The 21,384-nt window shown below is 41.0% G+C and overlaps 1 protein-coding gene across 13 annotated transcripts in view; it reads left to right on the top strand.

The window, feature by feature from the left end:
- The window catches only part of LOC123454767, a 63,167-nt gene extending 42,527 nt beyond the window's left edge, over positions 1-20,640 (top strand). For 7 of the 13 annotated variants that reach the window (XM_045134128.1, XM_045134127.1, XM_045134125.1 and 4 more), the window contains 4 exons: positions 541-646; positions 9,408-9,543; positions 14,971-15,234; positions 18,366-20,640. In XM_045134128.1, the coding sequence (XP_044990063.1) occupies positions 541-646; positions 9,408-9,543; positions 14,971-15,234; positions 18,366-18,512 (653 nt within the window). In that variant the 3' untranslated portion in view covers positions 18,513-20,640. Of the gene's footprint in view, positions 1-540; positions 647-9,407; positions 9,620-14,421; positions 14,581-14,970; positions 15,235-18,312 lie in introns of all 13 variants that reach the window. The other 6 variants (XM_045134130.1, XM_045134129.1, XR_006633476.1 and 3 more) reach the window with 6 other exon arrangements.
- The last annotated feature ends 744 nt before the right edge of the window (positions 20,641-21,384 follow it).

The following is a 21,384-nucleotide window of genomic DNA, read 5'->3' as shown; positions in this document are numbered from 1 at the left end:
AGAGACAGAGAGAGATAGAGAGGAGATATAAAAAGTTATGAAAGAGGAAAAAATATCCTGACAATTAAGCTTTTTTTTAGCCTTAAAATTGTTTCTTCAAGATGGGCAGTCAGGGCGTACCATGGCCATCTCCCCTCATCAGGCAGGCACACAGTTGCCATGCAGCTTTTAGAGGGTAGCACCAGGCGTGTGGAGGAGGGAAACATGAACTGCCTAAGTGTCTAGTGGGTTTGCAGTGTCTTCATAAGCAATCTGGATCTTCGTTGTGAGGGTGGGATGGCAGTGAGCTGAGAAAAAGGGGCATAAGGAACTGAAGAGCTAAAAACAGATAAAGGAATAGAGAAAGTCTACTGGAATGCTTGTGAGGAAATATCTATTTCTGTGGTCATGTTTCAAAGCATCCTAGTACCAGTTTGAAGAGCCAGTGAAATTCCATTTTAAAATGCCTTTCTGCACTATCTTCTAGATTAGGTTACGTCTGTGGGTGACCTGCCTCCCCATTCCTATCATTCTTTCCTTCTGACTAGTTTCATTTTTCAGGCTGTGACCTTTCCCTGACCTCAACCCCAAGCCCGGGGTCACCTTGCTGCAGCTCTGGTGAAGCACTGAATGGAAGTCTTGCTGGATTATTGGCACTGGATAAGTGGTATGGAATACAATCACCCTATTCAAGAGCTAAAGGAAAGTTTCCTTTCTTAGGTCTCAGAGCTCTGAGCTGACTTATACCCCCCCTTTTCGTTTTGTTGTTCGTAATTTTCCTTCTGGCCAGATCGACAAACTGGTCCCCTTGCAGGAAGGTGACATGCACGGGTGCAAGAAAAAAAGACATTTCCCTGACACCAGACTGACTTTCTTTTTTTTTTTTTTTTAAATTATTTATTTATTTATTTATTTGAGAGTGACAGACACAGAGAGAAAGATAGATAGAGGGAGAGAGAGAGAGAATGGGCGCGCCAGGGCTTCCAGCCTCTGCAAACGAACTCCAGACGCGTGCGCCCCCTTGTGCATCTGGCTAACGTGGGACCTGGGGAACCGAGCCTTGAACCAGGGTCCATAGGCTTCACAGGCGAACGCTTAACCGCTAAGCCATCTCTCCAGCCCACCAGCCTGACTTTCTACAGCGCTTTGAAACATTCAATTTATAGTGGAGTAGATCAGTTTGCTTCCAAATAATTAAGAAGTTTAGCACTTAAGCTTAATCTCAGGTATTTTAAATTTACAATCTTGTTATCGTTATCTTCTCTTGAAAATCACTATCTGAGCACCTAAGCGTGCCAACGTTCCACTCCATCCCCATAGTACCCCTCACAGGGCTTCTTTTCTTTACTTCCTCACGAGAACAACCTGTGTCTCTCTCAGAATCTTTTCGCTACTCCTGGGTCAGAGGTACGAAGTATCCTCTACCAGCTTCCTTCTGTGCTGCCTCCCAGCCATACTTCTGCGGGAGGGAAGGAACTGAGGCTCTGGGCTGCATGTACTGCTATTGCTTTTCGGGGAAGAAACCTGCCTGATGGGTTCTAGTGCTGCGATTCCAGGTCTCTGGTGTTTTAATCAATTCACGATGCAATAACAAAATATTGTACACTGACAATTTATACACAACAGAAATTTATTTCCCATAGGTATGGATGCAGGAAAGTCCAGAATCAAAAGACTGTCAAGAGTCCTGTCTGGCCAGTGCCTCTTTCTTAGTCCATGGCTAGTGAGTCCCAGGTAGCTTGTCTTCACAGGGCCAGAAGGTCCAGTGAGCTGCTACAGGCCTTGTACAAGGCGATTAATCATGTTCCACCTCTCAACGTTGTTCAACATTGGGGATTAAGTTCAAGAGTTGAATTGGGGCAAGCATTAACATTCAGACCATAGCATATAATGAGTACCAAACTGTGACCTATTCCACTGCATCTGAAGGCAGGTGTATCAGCCTCCTTCTTTGGAGGAAATCAATATGGTAATATTGACAACTTTTACTATACAGTTTATATTTGTTCTCATTGTAAATATGCTAATATTAAAATTAATAAAAAAAAGAAGAAAACAGTATCTCAATAGCTAATGGGAAGTATTAAGTTAATCCTTTATCTTGCCATCCAACTTTGTCAGTTCCTGAAAAAAAAAATAGTGCCTCAAATTATTTTCAAATGAATACATGGATGTCCCATATGAGGGAATTTAATTAGGCTCAAGAGGAAAAGAGATGTGGACTTTTGAAAAATATTTTATTTTTGTTTTATTTATTTAGTTGAGAGAAAAATATACAGAAATAGGCAGAGAGAGAGAGAAAGAAAGAGAGAATGAGAATGGGCACCAGGGCTTTCAGCCACTGCAAATGAACTCCAGAAGCATACGCCCCCACCCCTTCTGGCTTATGTAGGTCCTGGGGAGTTGAACCTAGGTCCTTTGGCTTTGCAGACAAGTGCCTTAACTGATAAGCCATCTCTCCAGCCCCAAGATATGGAAATTTTTGATACCAGTTTGCTGTGAGAAACACTGATGACTATATTCAACCATCGTAGAAAATTCTATCTCAAACATACTTGTGATTTCTAGTGACCTTCTTTTGCTTCAGTGGAATGCAAGTATCACTCAGATGCATCCATGCAGATGCATTGAGAGTCTGCAAATGTTCTTCAAAGAATGTGCCCACAATGTTACTTCATTAAATGTCTCCCTGGCAATTATGCTATTTTCCACTTTGAATTGCTACATTTAGTTTTGTAATGACCTTCTATGGCAAAGAGGTTTTATTAACTCTTTGATCTTATAGCTTTGGAATAAAAACAAAGAAAATATAAATGAGCACTTTGTGCACTGTCTTACAGAGACCAGAATAAAGAAAGGAATACGTTTTCATCAAAAAGATTGGTTTGTGTGAAGACTTTTGGTCCTTCCCAATTCCTCTTGTTGAGCAAAATGCTTATCAGGGTCGTCTGTGTGTTTGTTTTAATGCCTTGGGGATCACAGTGCCTTTGCTTTCCTTCTCCCCAGTGCTTGTAGCTGAGGTTGGCAGCGTCTAACTCTTAGTGGAGTTCCTTTTTAAGGTCGTCCTCTATTCTAGGTTTCCTCACATTGCGTACAGTTCTTTAGAAATCTGCTGCTGAATTCACCTGAGGCTGGAAGGCCAGTTTTCAGGTGTTCTTTTTGTGTGTTCTAGAGAATGGTGAAGGTGTGGGTATCTCCAAGCTGGAAGTTACTGAGAAAAATATGACAAACTCCTTGCATCCAAATCCCAGGGTTTATTTTTGTAACAGGGTCAGTGTATTCTGGAGCATGTGACTTTAGTCTCATTGTTGAGTTGTGCTGCTTCTTAAGTCCTCAACACATACCATTATTACTATGTGGATGCAACACACTTGCCACACTTATCATTAATACTGTCAACCTTCTCTTTACTTCATTTTGCATACTCATCTGAGGCTGTTTTTCTGGTTTTTTTTTTAAATCGCAATATTGGGAGGAAACCGTAAGCTATTATAAAATATCAGCATTTTATGATAAAATTTAAATCCAAGAAATGGAAATTACTACTAGTCAGAACAAATCTTTTCTCCGCCCACACTCGTACTCAGCCATGTATCATAGCAGACATCTACTTTTAGAATCTTGAAATCTGAAACTAAAATTCAATCTAAAACTAAACTAAGAGATTGGAGGCTTTTTGTATTCAATTGACTTGCACTCTTCAAACAAGTAAATTAGTTGTACAGTTATTATATTGGTTAGTGCACTCATATATTGTGATATATTGTTATATTGCAGTATAGCAGCTGTATTAGAAATAGAAAGTTGGCATTTATTTCAAAATGACTTCATTTCATCTTGACAGAGTTTTCCTTCTACTTGATTCTTTTAAAATTAATTGCCATGGAATTGATGTGCTAAGCATATCACTTTAAGAGAAGAAGAAAAATAAGTTTTCTTCGTTGACGTCACCAAGTAAAGTGGACCCCATGCCAGAACTCACATCTTTTAATTTCTGCTTTAATTGATTTTCTGGAACAAATGATGAGAAAAAATGATCAACAACTAATAGCAGGAAGTAAAGATTCCATCTGGATGAAAAGAAAGTGATAGTTTCCTCCGAAAGAGAAGTGGGAACTGGCTTGGCAATCCTTTTTCACGTCTCCCTGTATGCACCCTTTGCTTTCTACTTCTGAAATCATTCCTTCTGCTCATTAGCATTTCCTCATGGGGTTAGGTTCACTTGTCTTGTCTCTGTCTACGTTATATTTTTTGTTTCTGAATCTGAAAACTTGGTATATTCTAGAAGAGATTCTAAAAATATTTTACAGTATTGATAACTTGAAATGTTAAAATCTGCAAGACTATTTTTACTGGGAAGTTTGAAATTATGCACACATAACCGACTAAGAAAGGAAGCCAGATTAGTGGCTATGGTTAGACAGCAGTTTAGACTTAAAAACACATTATGAATGTTTATAAATATTTGACTGAAATGCCTTTATAAAAGAAAACAAGTAATATGGCAATTAGGACTTGTACACAATGCTTTAGTGTTATATAAAAAGGAAGAAGACAATAATGATGACAACTTGGAACAATTTTTAGATGGAAACAGAAATCTATTGAAAGAAATACTAAAGTTGTCCACAAAATTCTTCTTAATGTTTTACTTTTAGATTCTGTTTTACTTTATACTTTTGTTGTTTTATTTCTTTGAGACAGCTGACCTGGAACTTTAGGCTAGCTTTTTGGTACTGAGATTGTAATGAGTCACCATACCCAGTTACAAAGGCATTAAATGATTTGTAATACTGTAACATTTATTCAGTGGCTAGTAGAATTTCAGCAATATTTTCCATTTCTCTTAGAAGTTGCAAACAACCTAATCATACAATAAAATTTCAGGTTATACAGAGATCGATTAAAGAGCTAAAAGGAAAACATCTTATACTCATATGTATTTAGATATTTTGTACATGTTATTAGTTCGAAACAATGAAAATGTACTTTAAAAATGCAGAAAAAATAACTGAAGGAACAAGGGTTCTTGTGGAAAGTATTGAAAGTATTGATTGCTTTGGTGCTTGTCAAGAAAAATATGTTAGGTGTTTTAGTTAATACTGTTTGATTAATTAATGTGCGCTCTCCCACTAACTCAACCAAAGTGATGGCAAAAGGATAATAAAGGTATTGGGCTAGTAGAAAAGAAACTGAGAATATGGTCACAGCTACTCGAGTGACAGACAGAGTGGGATAGGCAAAGCAAAGACACGTAGTTGGAGGAGAGGTTGGATGTACAATGGAGAATGAGGTTCAGGCTGAAAGGTAGAGCAGTGTGGGATGGTGTGAATGCAAGCAGATGGACTACTAGATTATCTGTGCACACGAGCACACACACACACACACACACACACACACACACACACACACACACACACGTACTTCTTATCTATTTTCTGAGAGAGAGAGAGAGAGAGATTCTTCAAAGAAATTGAACAACCTTGGCTTGGTTTCAAGGACTCCAGGCATTACAAAGGGTAAGAAGCAGAACTGAAAGCAATGCAAACTGAATAATGACCTTCCATCGCCTTCTTGGCTCTGCTGTCAAAATGCAGGCCAGCCAGGCACATTCCTTCCCAGGCAGAAGATTGCAAGAGATTTCTCTGGAGAAATTGAATGGCTCCCAAGAAAAGACGTATGCAACCAGAAATGTGAGATCTCTGGGATAATGCTGGCTGTCCAGTAAATTCCTTGTTAGTGAAGCTTAACCACCAGTCAGCCCTGTCTAACATGCAGATCTTTCACTGTGTTTTATAAGGTGCCACTTTCAATACCAGTGAGCTTTTAAAGATCACCTGATGCACCAGGACGTCTCCAACCTAAAAATAAGCACAGGAATTTTAAAGTCAGAAATTATGAACCCAAGATGAGAGGAACAAAATCAAGATTATTTATGACCAATATCTTTACATATAAAAGAAAAATGGTGTCAAAACAACAAGAGAATACTATTAAAAAAATTGTAATATGGAAAGTCTGTGACTATATACAGTTAGATAGACGAGAAAATAATCCTTAATAATCCAGAAAGCAGAGAAAGAGAAAGAATTAGAATGCAAAAGAGGAAAGATGTAGCCTTTAATCCCAGCACTTGGGAGGCAGAGGTAGGAGGATCACTGTGAGTTCAAGGCCAGCCTGAGACTAGATAGTGAATTCCAGATCACCTGGTCTACAGTGAGACTACCTTAAAACAACAACAACATAATTACAACTGAAAATTATAATCTATCACAATATACAGTTTCCCTCAGTACCTGTGGGATGCTTATGCCAGGCCTTCTATCAAATGCCAAATGATATGAATGCTCAAGTACCTTATGTAAAATGTTGCAGTATTTTCATATGTTTATACACATCCTTCCATGTACTTAAGTCACCTGCAGACTTAGATAAGATGTACTGGTTTCTTTCATGTATTTATATGCATCTCCCTGTGTGCTCAAGTCATCTCTATGCATTACTTATACTTCATACAATTGCTATGGTGTACTCTTAAGGAAACATTGTTTAAAAAAATTGTATTTATTCAATAGAAGAAAAATTAAAATATTTTCTATTCCAAGTTAGTTGAGTATGTTATGAGAAACCTTCATATCTGGAGGACTGACAAGGATTAATATGCACAGAAACTATATTTTTCTTGTATTCATGTTCATGAGTTAATGGTTGCTAATTTAATTGGCCAGTGTTACATTGACATGATGAAAAAAAACTTTCCATAATGAAAGGAGTATCTTAAGTTCCTTTTTAAGTTATATTTTTGTTTACTTATTTGCAAGAAGAGAGATAGAGAGAGCATGGGTGCATCAGGGCCTCCAGCCACTGCACATGAACTCCAGTCGCATGTGCCCCCTTGTGTATTTGGTTTTGCGTGGCTTTGCAAATGAACTCCAAACACATGCACCATGGTGCACCTGGTTTTACATAGCCACTGGATAGTCAAACCCAGGTCATTAGGCTTTGCTGGCAACTGCTGAGCCATCTCTCCAGCCCCCATTGACATGAATGTGTATATCTATATATCTATCTCTATCTATCTATCTATCTATCTATCTATCTATCTATCTATCTATCTAGAAAGAGAGAGAGAACATGCTTTGGGCTAGAAGGATGGCTTTGTGGTTAAGGCACTTGCCTGCAGAGCCAAAGGACCCAGGTTTGATTCATCAGGAGCCATGCAAAACCAGATGCACAAGGTGGCACATGATTCTGGAGTTTGTTTGCAGTGACTAAAGGCCCTGGTGTGCCTATTTTCTCTTTCTCTCTCTCAAATAAATAAATATAAATAAAAAAATATTTAAAAAGGATTTTGTATGGATACAACATGTGTTGGTACCCTCTTTTCCTTCTTCCCTGCCCCGTTCCACAAGGGGCACTCCTCAGTGGGGTTGCTGGTATTCCCCAGGGTTTGTGGGTTATGTGTTGTGGGGTAGCCATCATTTATTGCGGGGGGGGAGGCAATGCCTCTGGCAATGACATGAATTTTGAACAGAATAAAACACTACAAGTTACAGAAATCTTTTAAATATTTGAAAAACTATTAAGTTCCACCATCCAGATTTGAACAAATATGGTTTCCTAAGGATGTAAGGCTTTGTGGATGGCCAGGTCCTGGCCCAGATACTGAGGATTCTAAGGACAGTGATGACTCAGTGAAAGAGGCCACCACAGAGGCTGCTTAAGCTTGAAGGGCCCTGGAGCCACCTGGGACAACTCATCAGATACTCAAAATTGTTAAGGGTTATTCATGTATCCATGTATTAACTGATTCTTTAAACATTCAATCACTAGTGTTTCTTTGTCTTCCAATGGCCTCAAACATTTGTATTTGTGTGTGTGTGTGTGTGTGTGTGTGTGTGTGTGTGTGTGTGCACATGCGTGTGCATACACTAAGGCCTATTCCTGTTATGTAGCTCTGGCAGGCCTTGAACTTGGGATAACTTCTTCCTCAGCCTTCTAAGTATTGTGATTAGATGTTGTGGTACTGTGAACGTTATGTCCTCCATAGACTCAAGTGTTTTATTAAAATGGAGTCTGTAGCTTCAGCTCCTAGCAGGCAAATTCCTGCTACCAGAGGTGTGTTGCTGGGGGGTGGGCCTTGTAGCCTGGTGTGGTTTCGAATACTTGATCCCCTGCTGGTGTCAGTTTGGTGGACAGAGCCTTGCTGGAGGAGGTGTGTCTCTGGAGGTGGACCTCGAGGTTTGTCAGCCCAGTTTGTCAGTGCTAGGGCGATAGCTCACTCTTGCTGCTGTTTTCAAGCTGTCATGGTGAGGAGCAACTGCCCAGCCTCCGCTTTGCCATGCTGCTCCCCGCAACAGCGAAGCTTCCCCTGGAAACCGTAAGCCTGAAGGAAATTGTTTCCTCATATAGGATGCTTCCTGCTGGGTGTTGTTTTAGCCATGAAAAGGTGACAGGTCATAACATCTAACATTTTCAGATCTTAAAATGACAGCAAAACATGATTTTTTTTTGTTTCTCTAGCTCTCAAGTGTGGTTCCTCAGGAACATAGCCTGTTTCTTCTTTTTTCATTTCTTTTCTTTTTGTTGGAGGCAGGGGACTTTCATTGGCCTGAAACTTGCCAACTAGTCTAGACCTCTATCCCTACTCCCTGCTTCCCAGTGCGGGGATTACAAACGCACGTCACTTTTTATGCCTGGTATTTTCACATGGGTTCTGGGGATTGAACTCAGGTCCTCATGCTTGTGAGGCAAGCACTTTCCTCACAAGCTATCTGTCCAAACTCTTTCGGTCTCTTTTTTGTTGTTGTTGTTGTTTATAATTTTACAGATAGAATATTCTCTCTTACCAAGGTCTTGGTGACCTCAGCATAAATTTATGTTTATTTTCTTATTCAGTTGAGAACTTATATCTTTTCACTGAAATGAAGCACTTTACAAGTTTCTCTTTGCCATATATGAGTCACCCACATCACTACTCTTGTGATTTCAGGCCATTGCTAAGTGAAACAGGGGCGACATGAATGTTAGCTCTGTGATGATATGGTGTCTACCCGATAACCAAGGTGGGGACCGACTCACTGACAGGCAGGTAACATTTGCAGTGTCTGTGCTGCACAAAGGGGTGATTCATCACTGGGCAGCTACCCTGGTGATTTCATCAGACTGCTTAAATGAGCATGCAGTCTAAAACTTAAGAGTTGTTTATTTTTAGAATTTCCCATTTAATGTTTGCAGGCTGAAGTGAGCTGAAATTGCAAAAAGCCAAGCCACAGACAAAGGAAGATTGCTATGTAGTCAAATATTTAACTTACAAATTGACAATAAAGATGTTGTTTTCACTCATGTTTGATATGAAGTTAACATTTTATGTCATTTTTCATCCTTACATCTTCTCTCCTGTCTTTCTTTTTCTTTCTTTCTGCAAGGGTCTTCAGAGAACGTCCGGTAGAGCAGAGACAAGAGCACAGCGCTCTCGTTCCTTTGTTCTCTTCAAGGAGTGATCAGTTCTCTCGGGCTGTGGAGAAGGCTCACTCAGTAAAGTGGCTGCTCTGCAAGCACTGGGTCTGAGATTGGAACCTTTGGATCCATGTCAATGCCGGGTGTGATGGCGCATGCCTGTAATCCACGTCAACACTGGGTGTGATGGTGCATGCCTGTAATCATCAACACTGGGTGTGACGGCGCATGCCTGTAATCATCAACACTGGGTTGGATGGCGCATGCCTGTAATCATCAACACTGGGTGTGACGGCGCATGCCCGTAATCATCAACACTGGGTGTGACGGCGCATGCCTGTAATCATCAACACTGGGTGTGACGGCGCATGCCTGTAATCATCAACACTGGGTGTGACGGCGCATGCCTGTAATCATCAACACTGGGTGTGACGGCGCATGCCTGTAATCATCAACACTGGGTGTGACGGCGCATGCCTGTAATCATCAACACTGGGTGTGATGGCACATGCTTATAATCATCAACACTGGGCATGATGGCGCATGCCTATAATCCACGTCAACACTGGGTGTGATGGTGCATGCCTGTAATCCACGTCAACACTGGGTGTGATGGCGCATACCTATAATCATCAACACTGGGTGTGATGGTGCATGCCTGTAATCCACGTCAACACTGGGTGTGATGGCGCATGCCTGTAATCATCAACACTGGGTGTGATGGCACATGCCTATAATCCACGTCAACACTGGGTGTGATGGTGCATGCCTGTAATCCACGTCAACACTGGGTGTGATGGCGCATGCCTGTAATCATCAACACTGGGTGTGATGGCACATGCCTATAATCCACGTCAACACTGGGTGTGATGGTGCATGCTTGTAATCCACATCAACACTGACTGTGATGGCACATTCCTGCAAACCATGTCAACACTGGACGTGATGGCACATGCCTGTATTCCCAGTGTTCCAGAGGCTGAGTTAGTGAACTCTAGTTTCAGAGAAAAAACCTGTCTTAACAAATAATGTACACAGCAGTCAAGGGAGACACCCAACATGGAGCTCTGGCCTGCAAAGGCATTGCACAAATACATGCACGCATACCTGCATAGACACATGCATCCATACAACATATGCAAACATGAATATACACATGTATACATGCTACACACACACATATACATGTCAAAAAGAAAGAAAATATCCTCTTGGCTGAACAAATGTGTCCTTTGAGAGATTTTTTTTTTTCTACATTGGTTTGCTTATATTTCTCTATGGAAACAATGATAAGCATTGTAGTGAGATAACCAACTGTACTTAGAAGGCTTTTTCTTTTCTTTTCTTTTTTTATGGTTTTTCAAGATAGGGTCTCACTCTAGCCCATGGTGACATGGAATTCACTATGGAGTCTCAGCTTGGCCCGAAACTCACAGCAATCCTCCTACCTCTGCCTCCCAAGTGCTGGGATTAAAGTCGTGCACCACCACGCCCAGCTTTAGAAGGCTTTTCAATCAGAGAATTCCTCAGTAAGCATTTACAAGTTGCAAATATAAGATGACAAAACCCCAAGTGGGGTAAGTGAGAGGACGTATTACAACTTCCTAAGGATGGTTAGAAAAGAAATGGTGGACTTTGAGCTTTCTGCTTTCCTTCCTGATGACTAAGATAGACCCAGTCTTCCTCTTACTAACCTCTGCTTCTGTTTGGCACTTGCCTCATTTGGTTCACATGGAGATATGAATAGCTTCAGAAGGAAATGTAACAATAGTTAAGTTCTGAGAACTCACTGCACACCAGATGCTAGTTTCAGCATTCGTGATTTCTCTCATCAGATCCTTACCACAAAGTGTGTAAAGTACCGTATCTGATTTCCATCATGCAGATGAGGCAGGGAACAACTTGAATAACTTGGTTAATATCATGTAATTAAAAAGTGTGGTACTAGGGGCTGGAGAGAAGGCTTAGTGGTTAAGCACTTGCCTGTGAAGCCTAAGGATCTTGGCTTGAGGCTCAATTCCTCAAGACCCATGTAAGCCAGATGTGCAAGAGGGCACATGTACCTGAAGTTCATTTGCAGTGGCTGGAGTCCCTGGTGTGCCCTTTCTCTCTCTCTCTCTCTCTGTTGGTCTCATATAAATAAATAAATAAATAAAAACAAAAATTGAAATAAAGAAAGTGTGTGATTAGAATTTAAATTTAGGCAAGTGGACTCTAGATCTCATTTCTTGTTAGTGATAAGAAGAAAGATGATTGAGGGGAAGGTGGGTAAATTGAAAACATACACGTATGCACAAATTTATCCTTTATTAAAATTGAAAATGGATTGAATACAGCTACACCTATATTATTATTTGTGCATTTTTGTCTGTTTGGTTTTTGAGACAAGGTCTTTCTATATCATCAGTCTAGCCTTGAACTCATTCCGTAACTGAGGCTGACCAATAACTCATGGTCTTTCTGCCTCAGCCTACCAAGTCCTTGGGTTGCAGGCATGTGCTGCCATGCTCAGCTCTTATTTTTTTTTCTTTTATTGTTTTCTTGAGGTAGGGGCTTACTATATCTCAGGCTGATCTGGAGTTCCTCATTTACCTCAGGGTGCCCTTAAGCTCACTGTGTTCCCTCTACCTCTGCCTCTGAGTAATAAAGGCATGACTAAAGGCATGCTCCACCACACCGACCGCTAGCTCCTGTTTTATGATGATGAATATTATTGTTAATTTTTTTTCATTGAGTAGAACTAGAAAAAAAAAAAAAGCAAAGGCCTCAGCAATAATGTGCATATATAATCCCATTCCAAGAAAAACACCTGATGATTTAGAATTGAGGCAGCAGTTCTAGGCAGACAAGGACAGAAAGAAATGTACTCCACCAGAGTGCTGGCCTTGAAGTAGAAAGCACAGCGATGTGATGCATCTGAAGGAAACCACACTTCCTTCTACTTGATTATGAGAATATCTGCTCCCCAAAGACATCACAAGGAGCCAGCCCACCATGAGCGGTAGAAACAGTGAAAAGGAGGGTTTGGGGGAGTCGGTCTCAGGATACACGTCGGCAATGTGAGGAGTGAAGAAGGGTACCAAGCAAAATGAACACGAGCACTCTCCTGTAGACTTTGTCACTGGAACTCCTGAAGCCGTTCAATACTAATGTTGCCTCATTTGCTTAGTTTATTGCTGAGTGCGGAGAACAGAATCAAACCTCAAGGACAGCTCGTGAGCTTGTGGTGAGTTACCTCATGAGATGAAGCTGTTCTCAGCTCTACAAACCAGGTACTCTTCGCCAGTGCGAGTTCTCACAGCCTCGCCAGGAGAAAAGAATGCATTTGCCCACTTAGAACTGAACAAGGTCACCCTGGCCCAGGTTGTCAGGAAATAAAACAGTAACAGACACTTGCCTACAGGAAGACGACATTATTGCTATTAAAGATTTTTAACATTTTCTTTTTAAAAAGATGAGAAATGTGTGGATTTAATAAGTATGAGATAACTTGCTTTACTTTGCAAATTTCCTCGATAATTTACCTAGTGACAGCTAGGCAATTCTGTTAAAGAAGAGATGAATGAATAAATAAAGGTCTGCTTCACTGGACAAGCATTCAATGACTTTACCCTAGATAGCTAGAAAAGCAGAATTACAATATGAAACGAAGATCAGATGTGTCTATTGGGGTGCTGATGGAGACTGGGCAGATCTTTATAGAATGAGGTAACTAGAAAGCCTAGATTCTTCTATGGTAGCTAATGTTGGCCATTGTGGGGGAAGGTCAGGTATTTAAAAATAGGAATAAAAATCATATGTTGACAAATGTTGTGACAGTCTGGCACGTAAGGATTAATTGCTGACTCTGAGACAAATTTGTTTTGTGACTCTTGAAAAATTAAATTTTGAATTCTTTGGCTCTATGAAATTTGGGAGTTGAAAAAGTCAGAGGCTAGAGAACTGTCTTAGGGGTTAAGTGTGCTCCCTATGTAAGCATGAGAACCCAAGCTTGAATCTCCAGAACCCATGTCAACAGCTGAGTGTGGCTACACACATCTCTAACTCTAGTCCTGTGGAGGAGAAGAGATCAGAGAACCACTGGCGGGTGAGTGATGGAAGGGGACGCCTGATGTTTTCCTCTAGCCACCACAGGGAGCCCACACGAGGCCCCAGGAAGGCACCCTGGATGCTAAGTCAGCTCCTGAATGTCACACACACAGAGTGTGTTCTATACGTGCACACCGTAGCCCTGTGTGCACCCAAACAATTAACACTCCAGAGCTTATGCTTTTGGATCCGCAGCTCTTTGGAATATAAATTTCCAGAACTTTAAAAGAAAGCATGGGTTCTCAGTCTGATTGCATATTACCTATGACTTGTTAAATTTGTAAGAAACAAAATATCTGCTTCGAGTTGGTTGGTGGCTGGGGTGGAGGGTGTTGGTTAGCCTCTCAATAGCTGAGAAACTATAACAGTCAAACTGATCTTTGGAACAATTGCTAGTGTAGCTTAAATAATTACAGAATCTAAATCAGAATTATAATAATATCCCCCCCCAAATTTCCAGTCACAGGAAACTGAAATTCATAACATGGAAACATGAATTTGTAGAAATTATTAAGATTTAAGATGTGGAATTATTGTGGACCCATTCTAATTGTATAAGGCCTTAAAAGAGGATGATGTCAGAGTGTTCGGAGAGGAGACAGTACCGCAGCTTGGCCAGTTTTGAAGAGTTGGCAAAAGGGGCATGCAGTGGCTTCTGGGAGTTAGACAATTCTTACCTGAGCAGCTAGAGTATAAAAGTTCTCTGCTAAATAAATGACAAACTCTTTTATCTATCAGGATTTCTTAGACCCAAAAATAAGCATAATAAAATACCCAAGGAGAATATATATTTTGCATGTTTTATAAATATGTTAACTACCAATTGCTGCTTCAAAACACTATCACACATTTAGTGGTTTAATACAATATAACTTTATTGACTTACAATGACAGATGTGAGAAATCCAAATTGAGTCATTGGAATGTCCCCCTTTTGGAGAATCTGGGGAAGAAAGGGCTTCCTGGCTTTCTGCAACATGAAGCAATGATAGTCTAGATGATTTTAATCAAGTGCAATGACTGTATCTGGGCATACCAGTTCCTATCCATAGAGTAAGCCCTCACTTTTCACTGACAGCAGTTTGTAGTTCCTTCCCCACACCATCATTTTCTGTACATGTTAAGGACTGCCCTAGGCATTAAGGACATAAAATATGAATAATATGTATATATGAATATATATGATTCTTTCTATATGTGCACATTGTAAGTTCCAAGAGTGGTTTAGACTCTATTACAGCCAGTAGCATGGGTGGTGCTCATGACAGAAACAACTTTTGGTCCAAGTTCTTAGCTCATACCCCTTATCTAGGAACTATCCACTCCAATTATGAAAGTGGATGCATGCCATAATTCCTATAACATATGACCTAGCCCTGTGGTCACTTGTAATTGGGACAAATTAATAACCATTGTAAGACATGTTTTTTTTTTTCCTTTTAGGAATTTAATTTACTAATCTCAGCTACTAGGAAGCCTCTTCAGTGGTGGACGGTAGCTACAGTTTCCTCCCATAAGCTTAAGTATACAAAAAAATTCAGTGTTCCAAGAATGAAAATCATAAACAGCTGCTCCAAAGACTGGAGAGGTCAGAGAAGAGGAAGCTCAGAAAGAAAGGAGTGTCTTTTACATGCTGTGCTTCCAACAACCACTCTCCATGGTGCTGGAGCAGAAACCGCAGACTCGTCTTGTTCTCATATGGGAAATGTGAGTGTGTGGGGCGGAGTGGGGAGGGTACACACAGCCTGGGTTGGCCATGGTCGGAACTGTGGCAGTGGCTTTTTTACCACCTATTGTGGAAATAGCTCATGTTTTAAACCAATGCTGCGGTTATGTCTAAACATAAATTCACCACCCATCCCTGAAAATGAGTTTCTTTTACCTTGAAAACTAGCAGGTCCCCCTCTAAAAGAGAGAACTTAAAGAAGAAATGAATAGATTCTATTTAGAGGGGTCATGAGAGATTTACAGTACTAATAACACCCGGGCTATGTTGGGAATAATTGAGAATGCATGCCCCTGAGGAGGTAAGGGGGACAATTCAGGCAGCAGAACAAGGGAAGAAACAAAATAATCTGTGTCTCACAATGAGTAAAACCTACAGATGCAAAGACAGGTACAAACCCTGTGGTCCCTGCCTTCACGAAGCCGAAGGCTGAGGACAGGAAGTGTACAGAGAAGTGTACAATTGCAATAATATGCTATAAGCACCTATGATAGGAAAGGATCTACGGTAAATTTTCTAGAAAATGAATGGGAAGGACTCTACCAAAGTTTACAGACACTAGGAAATCTTCTGAGACTGTGTGATATCTGAATTGTAAACTTTGATTAGTAGCGGCTGATGAAGACAGGAGGGTGGCAGAGCCTGAGGGGGCAAGGAAGGACGACAGGTAGAAACTAAACCGCTAGAGGCCTTAAGTCGCATTCCTTCTGCTTAAGAAATTTAGACTCATGGCCTCTCCCTACACTGTATGTATACATGGCCCACGGACATGCCCAGAAACACAACAGAACAAGTTACTAGGAAGGGGAAAGATAATGGATTTGATTTTTGGACACAGTGAGTTTAAACTATCTTGGACATCCAACTGCTTTTTCTCCACAAGAAAGGCAGTTAAACATTTAAGTGTGATTGGATAAAATGTTTCAGAATAACAGACAAATCACCACTGAAAACCTGAGTACAGGCGACTGTCACCGCAAAGGCACAATGACAGGATGCACAGTGACCGGGGAGAAACGCCAGAGACATAGCTCAGGTAACAACTAATGAGGTTTCAAACAACTCAGAGGGAAGTTCTTTAAGTGTGAGGGAAAATCAGGAGAGTACCGTATCAGACATCCTAATAAGCAAACATTTCAATTAGGAAGAACTGTCAGATGTATTGAAGGATCCTAAGGTGTTCAGAAACAACAGGGCTAAAGATGCTCCTGCGGTTAGCAAAAAGGATGCATTGGTTACCTTGATGAGACTAGTCCAGAGGATTTATGCAAACAAAAGCTGTCCAATGGTGGTGCAGAGTCAACAGCAAAGAAGAGCCGAGGCCATGAACTCTCCACTAATTCAAAGAAACCACAGCAGACATATTTTTCAATTTTGGGTTAAATTAATGAAACAAGCTGGGTGTGGTGGCACATGTCTTTAATCCCAGCACTTGGGAGGCAGAGGTAGGAGGATCACCGTGAGTTCGAGGCCACCCTGAGATTACCTAGTGAATTCCAGGTCAGCCTGGGCTAGAATGAGACCCTACCTTAAAAAAAAAATAGTGAAACAAATTGTTTTAAACAGGGCATAGTTTTTGGCTCAAGAAAAAAGTTACTTGACTGAATTCACCACAGGAGGGACATGGATTCCTACCATTTAGGTTTTTTTTTTTTTTATTAAACAAAAGTTACAAATGAGAAAATTGAAAATTTCTGTCATCAAATTATCACTGTCTAGTCATGTATGTTAAGAAACAGCACAGAGGCAATTTCCCAATCTTTTAATCTTGATATTTGTATTGGATGTCAACATTCATAATTGTTTGTTCTTTCTCACAATCAGATCTCAGTGAAAGGAATGCCATTTTTTTTCTTTGCTCTACACCTAGGGAAACTGTGTTCCATGAACGCTGAAATGATTTCTGTAGATCATTCAGCACTTCAAAGTGCTAAGCCTATATATGATCCCTGAGCAAAACACGGCATCAATATGAACTGCCATGTCCCACAAATACCTCTTTTCCATTCCCAAGGCTCTCAATAAGGCAAGGGAGCAGTGGAAGTGGGCCAAATCCGCCGAGGTAGGGACATCGAGATAAGGTCTGTGTGGAGAGAAGTTAGCTATTCCTTGGAATGCTGCTCATACCGAGGAAGGTGAGCTGAAGGTGTCACAGCTTAATGTTTTCTAACCTTTAAAATCCTTTCCCAGTAGTATTAGCTGTGGTGAAGGAGCACCATGAAAGAGGTGTTCACAGTCCCCTGCACACAGCCCTTAAGCAGTACTGTGAAGCAGGGAAATGCCGCTCCGGCTCTTGGCAGATCAAAACCCTGTGGAAAGAACAAATTTCTGCTTGTCCATGCCACCACCAGTGGGTCTTACAAGAAGGGCTGTTGGTTGGTCCACACTCCCAACGGACCTCCTTTCCTGTCTGGCTGGCACTGGATATTCAACCTTGTTAGTAGATTAATTTTCCTGATAGCAAGTTTCAATAAACCTGATATCCTACAGATTGCCTGTGGGTGTTTTCTTGTATCTCTTGGCAATCTCCATCCCACTGGCTGGCACAGGTAGGCGGTGGGCACTACAGACTAGGGTAATTTATTCAGTTTGATGAAACATCCTCCCAACCTGTTATCACAGGATTGCTGACAAATGAGATGAGCTGTCCTTTACTATGTCCCTTACTCACTACCCCACACGGGGGTAGAGCATCCCCCAGGACAACACAGCTTGGAAGAACGCACAGCAGTGTAAGGTGACCATGGAAGGAGGAGCGGTGCCAGGCGCCATCCCCTGAGTCTTCCTCTTTGTCCACTGTATGCTAGGTTGGGATGGCTCCTGACATACAGAGATTCCTCCCGGCTTCAGGTCTTAGTGCCGAGTATATGTGGGGTGCCTTATCGTTGTCAGTGAGCGTCAGAGTGTCTTCACCACAGAGCCTAGAAGCTTGCAGAGGAGGTTTTGGGAAGCAGACCAGGAGACAGGGTACAGGCTTCCTTGAGGAAGCAGGCTGGCTCTGGCATTGTCAGCATTGTCTGTCACATGCCTCCATCTCAGGCTAGTTTGTGTTTCTAAAGCAGACTACTGGAGGTCATGTCATTTACAATGACTAGACATCTATCGTTTCAAGCTCCTGAAGACTGAGAAATCCACGGTTGAGGGGGCCATCATCCCAGAAAAGAAGATGCTGCAGAGAAAATCCCTCTGGACTGAAATACTCCCTCCTGGAGGCAGGAGGAAGGCTCCGGAGATCAACCCTGGGAGAGCTGAAACTTAAGAGGTTATATGACCATACTCTCTCATTGCCGGGGTAGTAATCAACTGTTGAGGTGCAGACACTTTCCAACTTCCTGGGAACAGAAACCTTCCCATCTGGGGTGAAGGTGGAGGCTCTGGAGACTCACAAGGTCAATAAGTCCAGGGAAAAAGTTGCAAGATTCCCTCCACGAGGTTATGTAAAGGGGAAACAACTGCTTGTGGAAAAACTCCCCTCCCTGCTCTGGCTAGCAACTGGCAAGTGTCCTGCAGCATGCACCGGAGATGCAGCTTCTGAGCTGAGTCATCAGAGCTGGGGTGGGATTTTGGTTGAGGCAGCTGCTGGGGAGTCACCCATGGTCCAGTAAGTGACCTCTACCCTGCTTTGTGAGTAGCCAGTAAATGAATTGGTACTTTGGGTGTGAACGTGCTTTGATCTGTTCTCTGTGCCCTATCTGCGGTGAATAGACATACGTAACTCCAGGGGGAAAGTGTCACATGACTGAAGGACAAAGTGATGGAAAAGGAAGCAAGAACCCATTCCTCTGAAGAAGCATTAATGCATTTGTGAGCATGGGTCCTTGTGGTTTTGTCACCTGTTAAAGGTTCCACCTCCCAAACTACACATCGGGCTGGGTTTCCAACACATGGCTTTTTGGTGACACAATCTCAAGTACTCACAGAGAATTTGAGATAATATCTGAATTGTCTACTTGATTTTGTAATAAAAGGTCACCGTTTGCCTCACAAGAGTAATGTTCTTTGGCCAAAAACAATTGTTCAACTTATTAACAACTTTCCAACCTGGGTTGTCCTCAGGCAACCATTTCTAAAGGATGCCTTTTTCCTATTTGGGGCTAAGTCTTATTGGAAGAGATAAGAAGCCCAAAGAGAAGAACCAGCCTGGTGTGGTGGCACATGCCTTTAATCCCAGCACTTGGGAGGCAGAGGTAGGAGGATCACCGTGAACTCAATGCCACCTTGAAACTACATAGTAAATTCCAGGTCAGCCTGGGCTCTAGTGAGACCCTACCTCGAAAAACAAAACAAAACAAAAAACAAAGAGAAGAACGAGTGTGCACACATTGGAGGACAGGCTCAGCCACACTAATGGCAACTTTACATTTCCAGAAACAGGGATTGTCCCCGTAGAAGGAAGTCAGTAAGAAGCGAAATGTTAGGGAAATAAATAGCAAGGAATAAGAGAAGAACTGTCATGGATTGAATATAGGCTCACGACTTTATTAGTAGCAAAGACTACCTGTTTATTCTACTAATTATTAGGTTTGTAGAGCTGCACATAGTCTCCATAGTTGTTTCACGTTGGGTTTAAGTCTTTAAGACCTCTGGGAGCTATCTGACACAGAATTCTTATCCCACTTCCAAGCACAAGGAAATTTACATGCAAGAAATTTAATTTTAAGTGATGGGGCCAAAGATTATTTTGTAATAGACCCAAGGATGGATTTTTTTCCCCCTTCAAGTTCAAATGCCCACTGTGGCACTGTGTGTTAGGCACAAGTTACACTAAGCTGCTGAGCCTTTGCATCACTGTGATGTAGAACACGTGCTTGATGCCATATGAGGGGATGCGGACAAGCAAAGGTAAGAAGTGCACACCTGAGACAGACAATCGACATACAGCCACCCTTCATGCAAAACTCAGCCGTGTCCTCGGATGCCACGTGGGCAGTTACACGCTTCATGGCTTACCATGGTCCATTTAGTCTCTCATTCCCAAATCTATGTCAGTTCTGATTTAATAAGAATCCAAGAGATATACTTTGTAGAAACTATTTTTTTTTTCATATAGAATTTCTCCAATTATTACATCAGAACCATAGAATACTTCTAAAAATTGCCTACTTTGCTTCCTGCATATGCACTCCAAAGACCAATACAGTTTTGTAGCTTATGTGAAATGAATGGGGAAGGAAGAACATGTTTTTTTTTCTTGTGTTAAACTATGATATTATTAAAGTGTAGGAATTGTTTCCAATTTTATGGTTCATAATTTATTCAGCATCATATGCAGTTCTTCTTATGTGATTAGAAAACTTAGACTACTGGGAAATCACTCTGTCTATAAGAAATCATCATTATAATTCTAAACTCCTTTGCAAAAAGTCATTAAATATGAGTTTAACTTATCTAATGAGTTACAACTGATTTTGTGTCTCGGTATATAACTCATTATATTTCTGATGTGTGTGTGTGTGTGTGTGTGTGTGTGTGTGTGTGTGTGTGTGTATGTGTGTACTGACCTCATGCTTCAGTGTCTTAAATGTTGGCCCCATGTAGAGATGTACTCTTGTAACAAAGAATGTAGCATCTAAAAATTGATGCTGGCATTGTATTTCCAAATTAATATTAAATGCAACAGGGACTATGTACATATATATGTAATATACTATGTATATATATATATATAATATTGTCATGTCACTGACATCATTATCTACTGGTCACATTAATCTCAGAATGTACATCATATTTGTGTGATCTGTATAATGCAAAAAGGTTCAAAGATGTGATAATATACAGCTTGGTTTTGGTATTTACTATCAGATTGTCATAATGTGCATCAGCCTTAAAGAATCTAATCTTGAGAACAATATGTACTTTTCCTTCTAATATTGCACCACATAGTGTGCTGGTTGGAGTTACGTAGAATTTTCCCTGAACTTCTCTATGTGTGCAAACACTCACTGGTAGCTAACCAAGTAAAATGAAAAGAAACTTGTGAAGAGCTTCTGAATACACATTTTCAAAGGCTTGTGCTCTGATCCATAATAGTCATGGAATCTGCACAAAGTTCAGAGGAAGAAAAACAGAAGTTGCTACACTGTAAGTTAAAAAATAATAATAATTCTAAAGAAAAGAAGTATTTCCTT

Source organism: Jaculus jaculus, chromosome 14 (genome assembly GCF_020740685.1).
Source record: "Jaculus jaculus isolate mJacJac1 chromosome 14, mJacJac1.mat.Y.cur, whole genome shotgun sequence".
Taxonomy (NCBI): Eukaryota; Metazoa; Chordata; class Mammalia; order Rodentia; family Dipodidae; genus Jaculus; species Jaculus jaculus.
The sequence above is the reverse complement of the archived record's forward strand: the minus strand, read 5'-3'. Positions and strand labels throughout refer to the sequence as shown.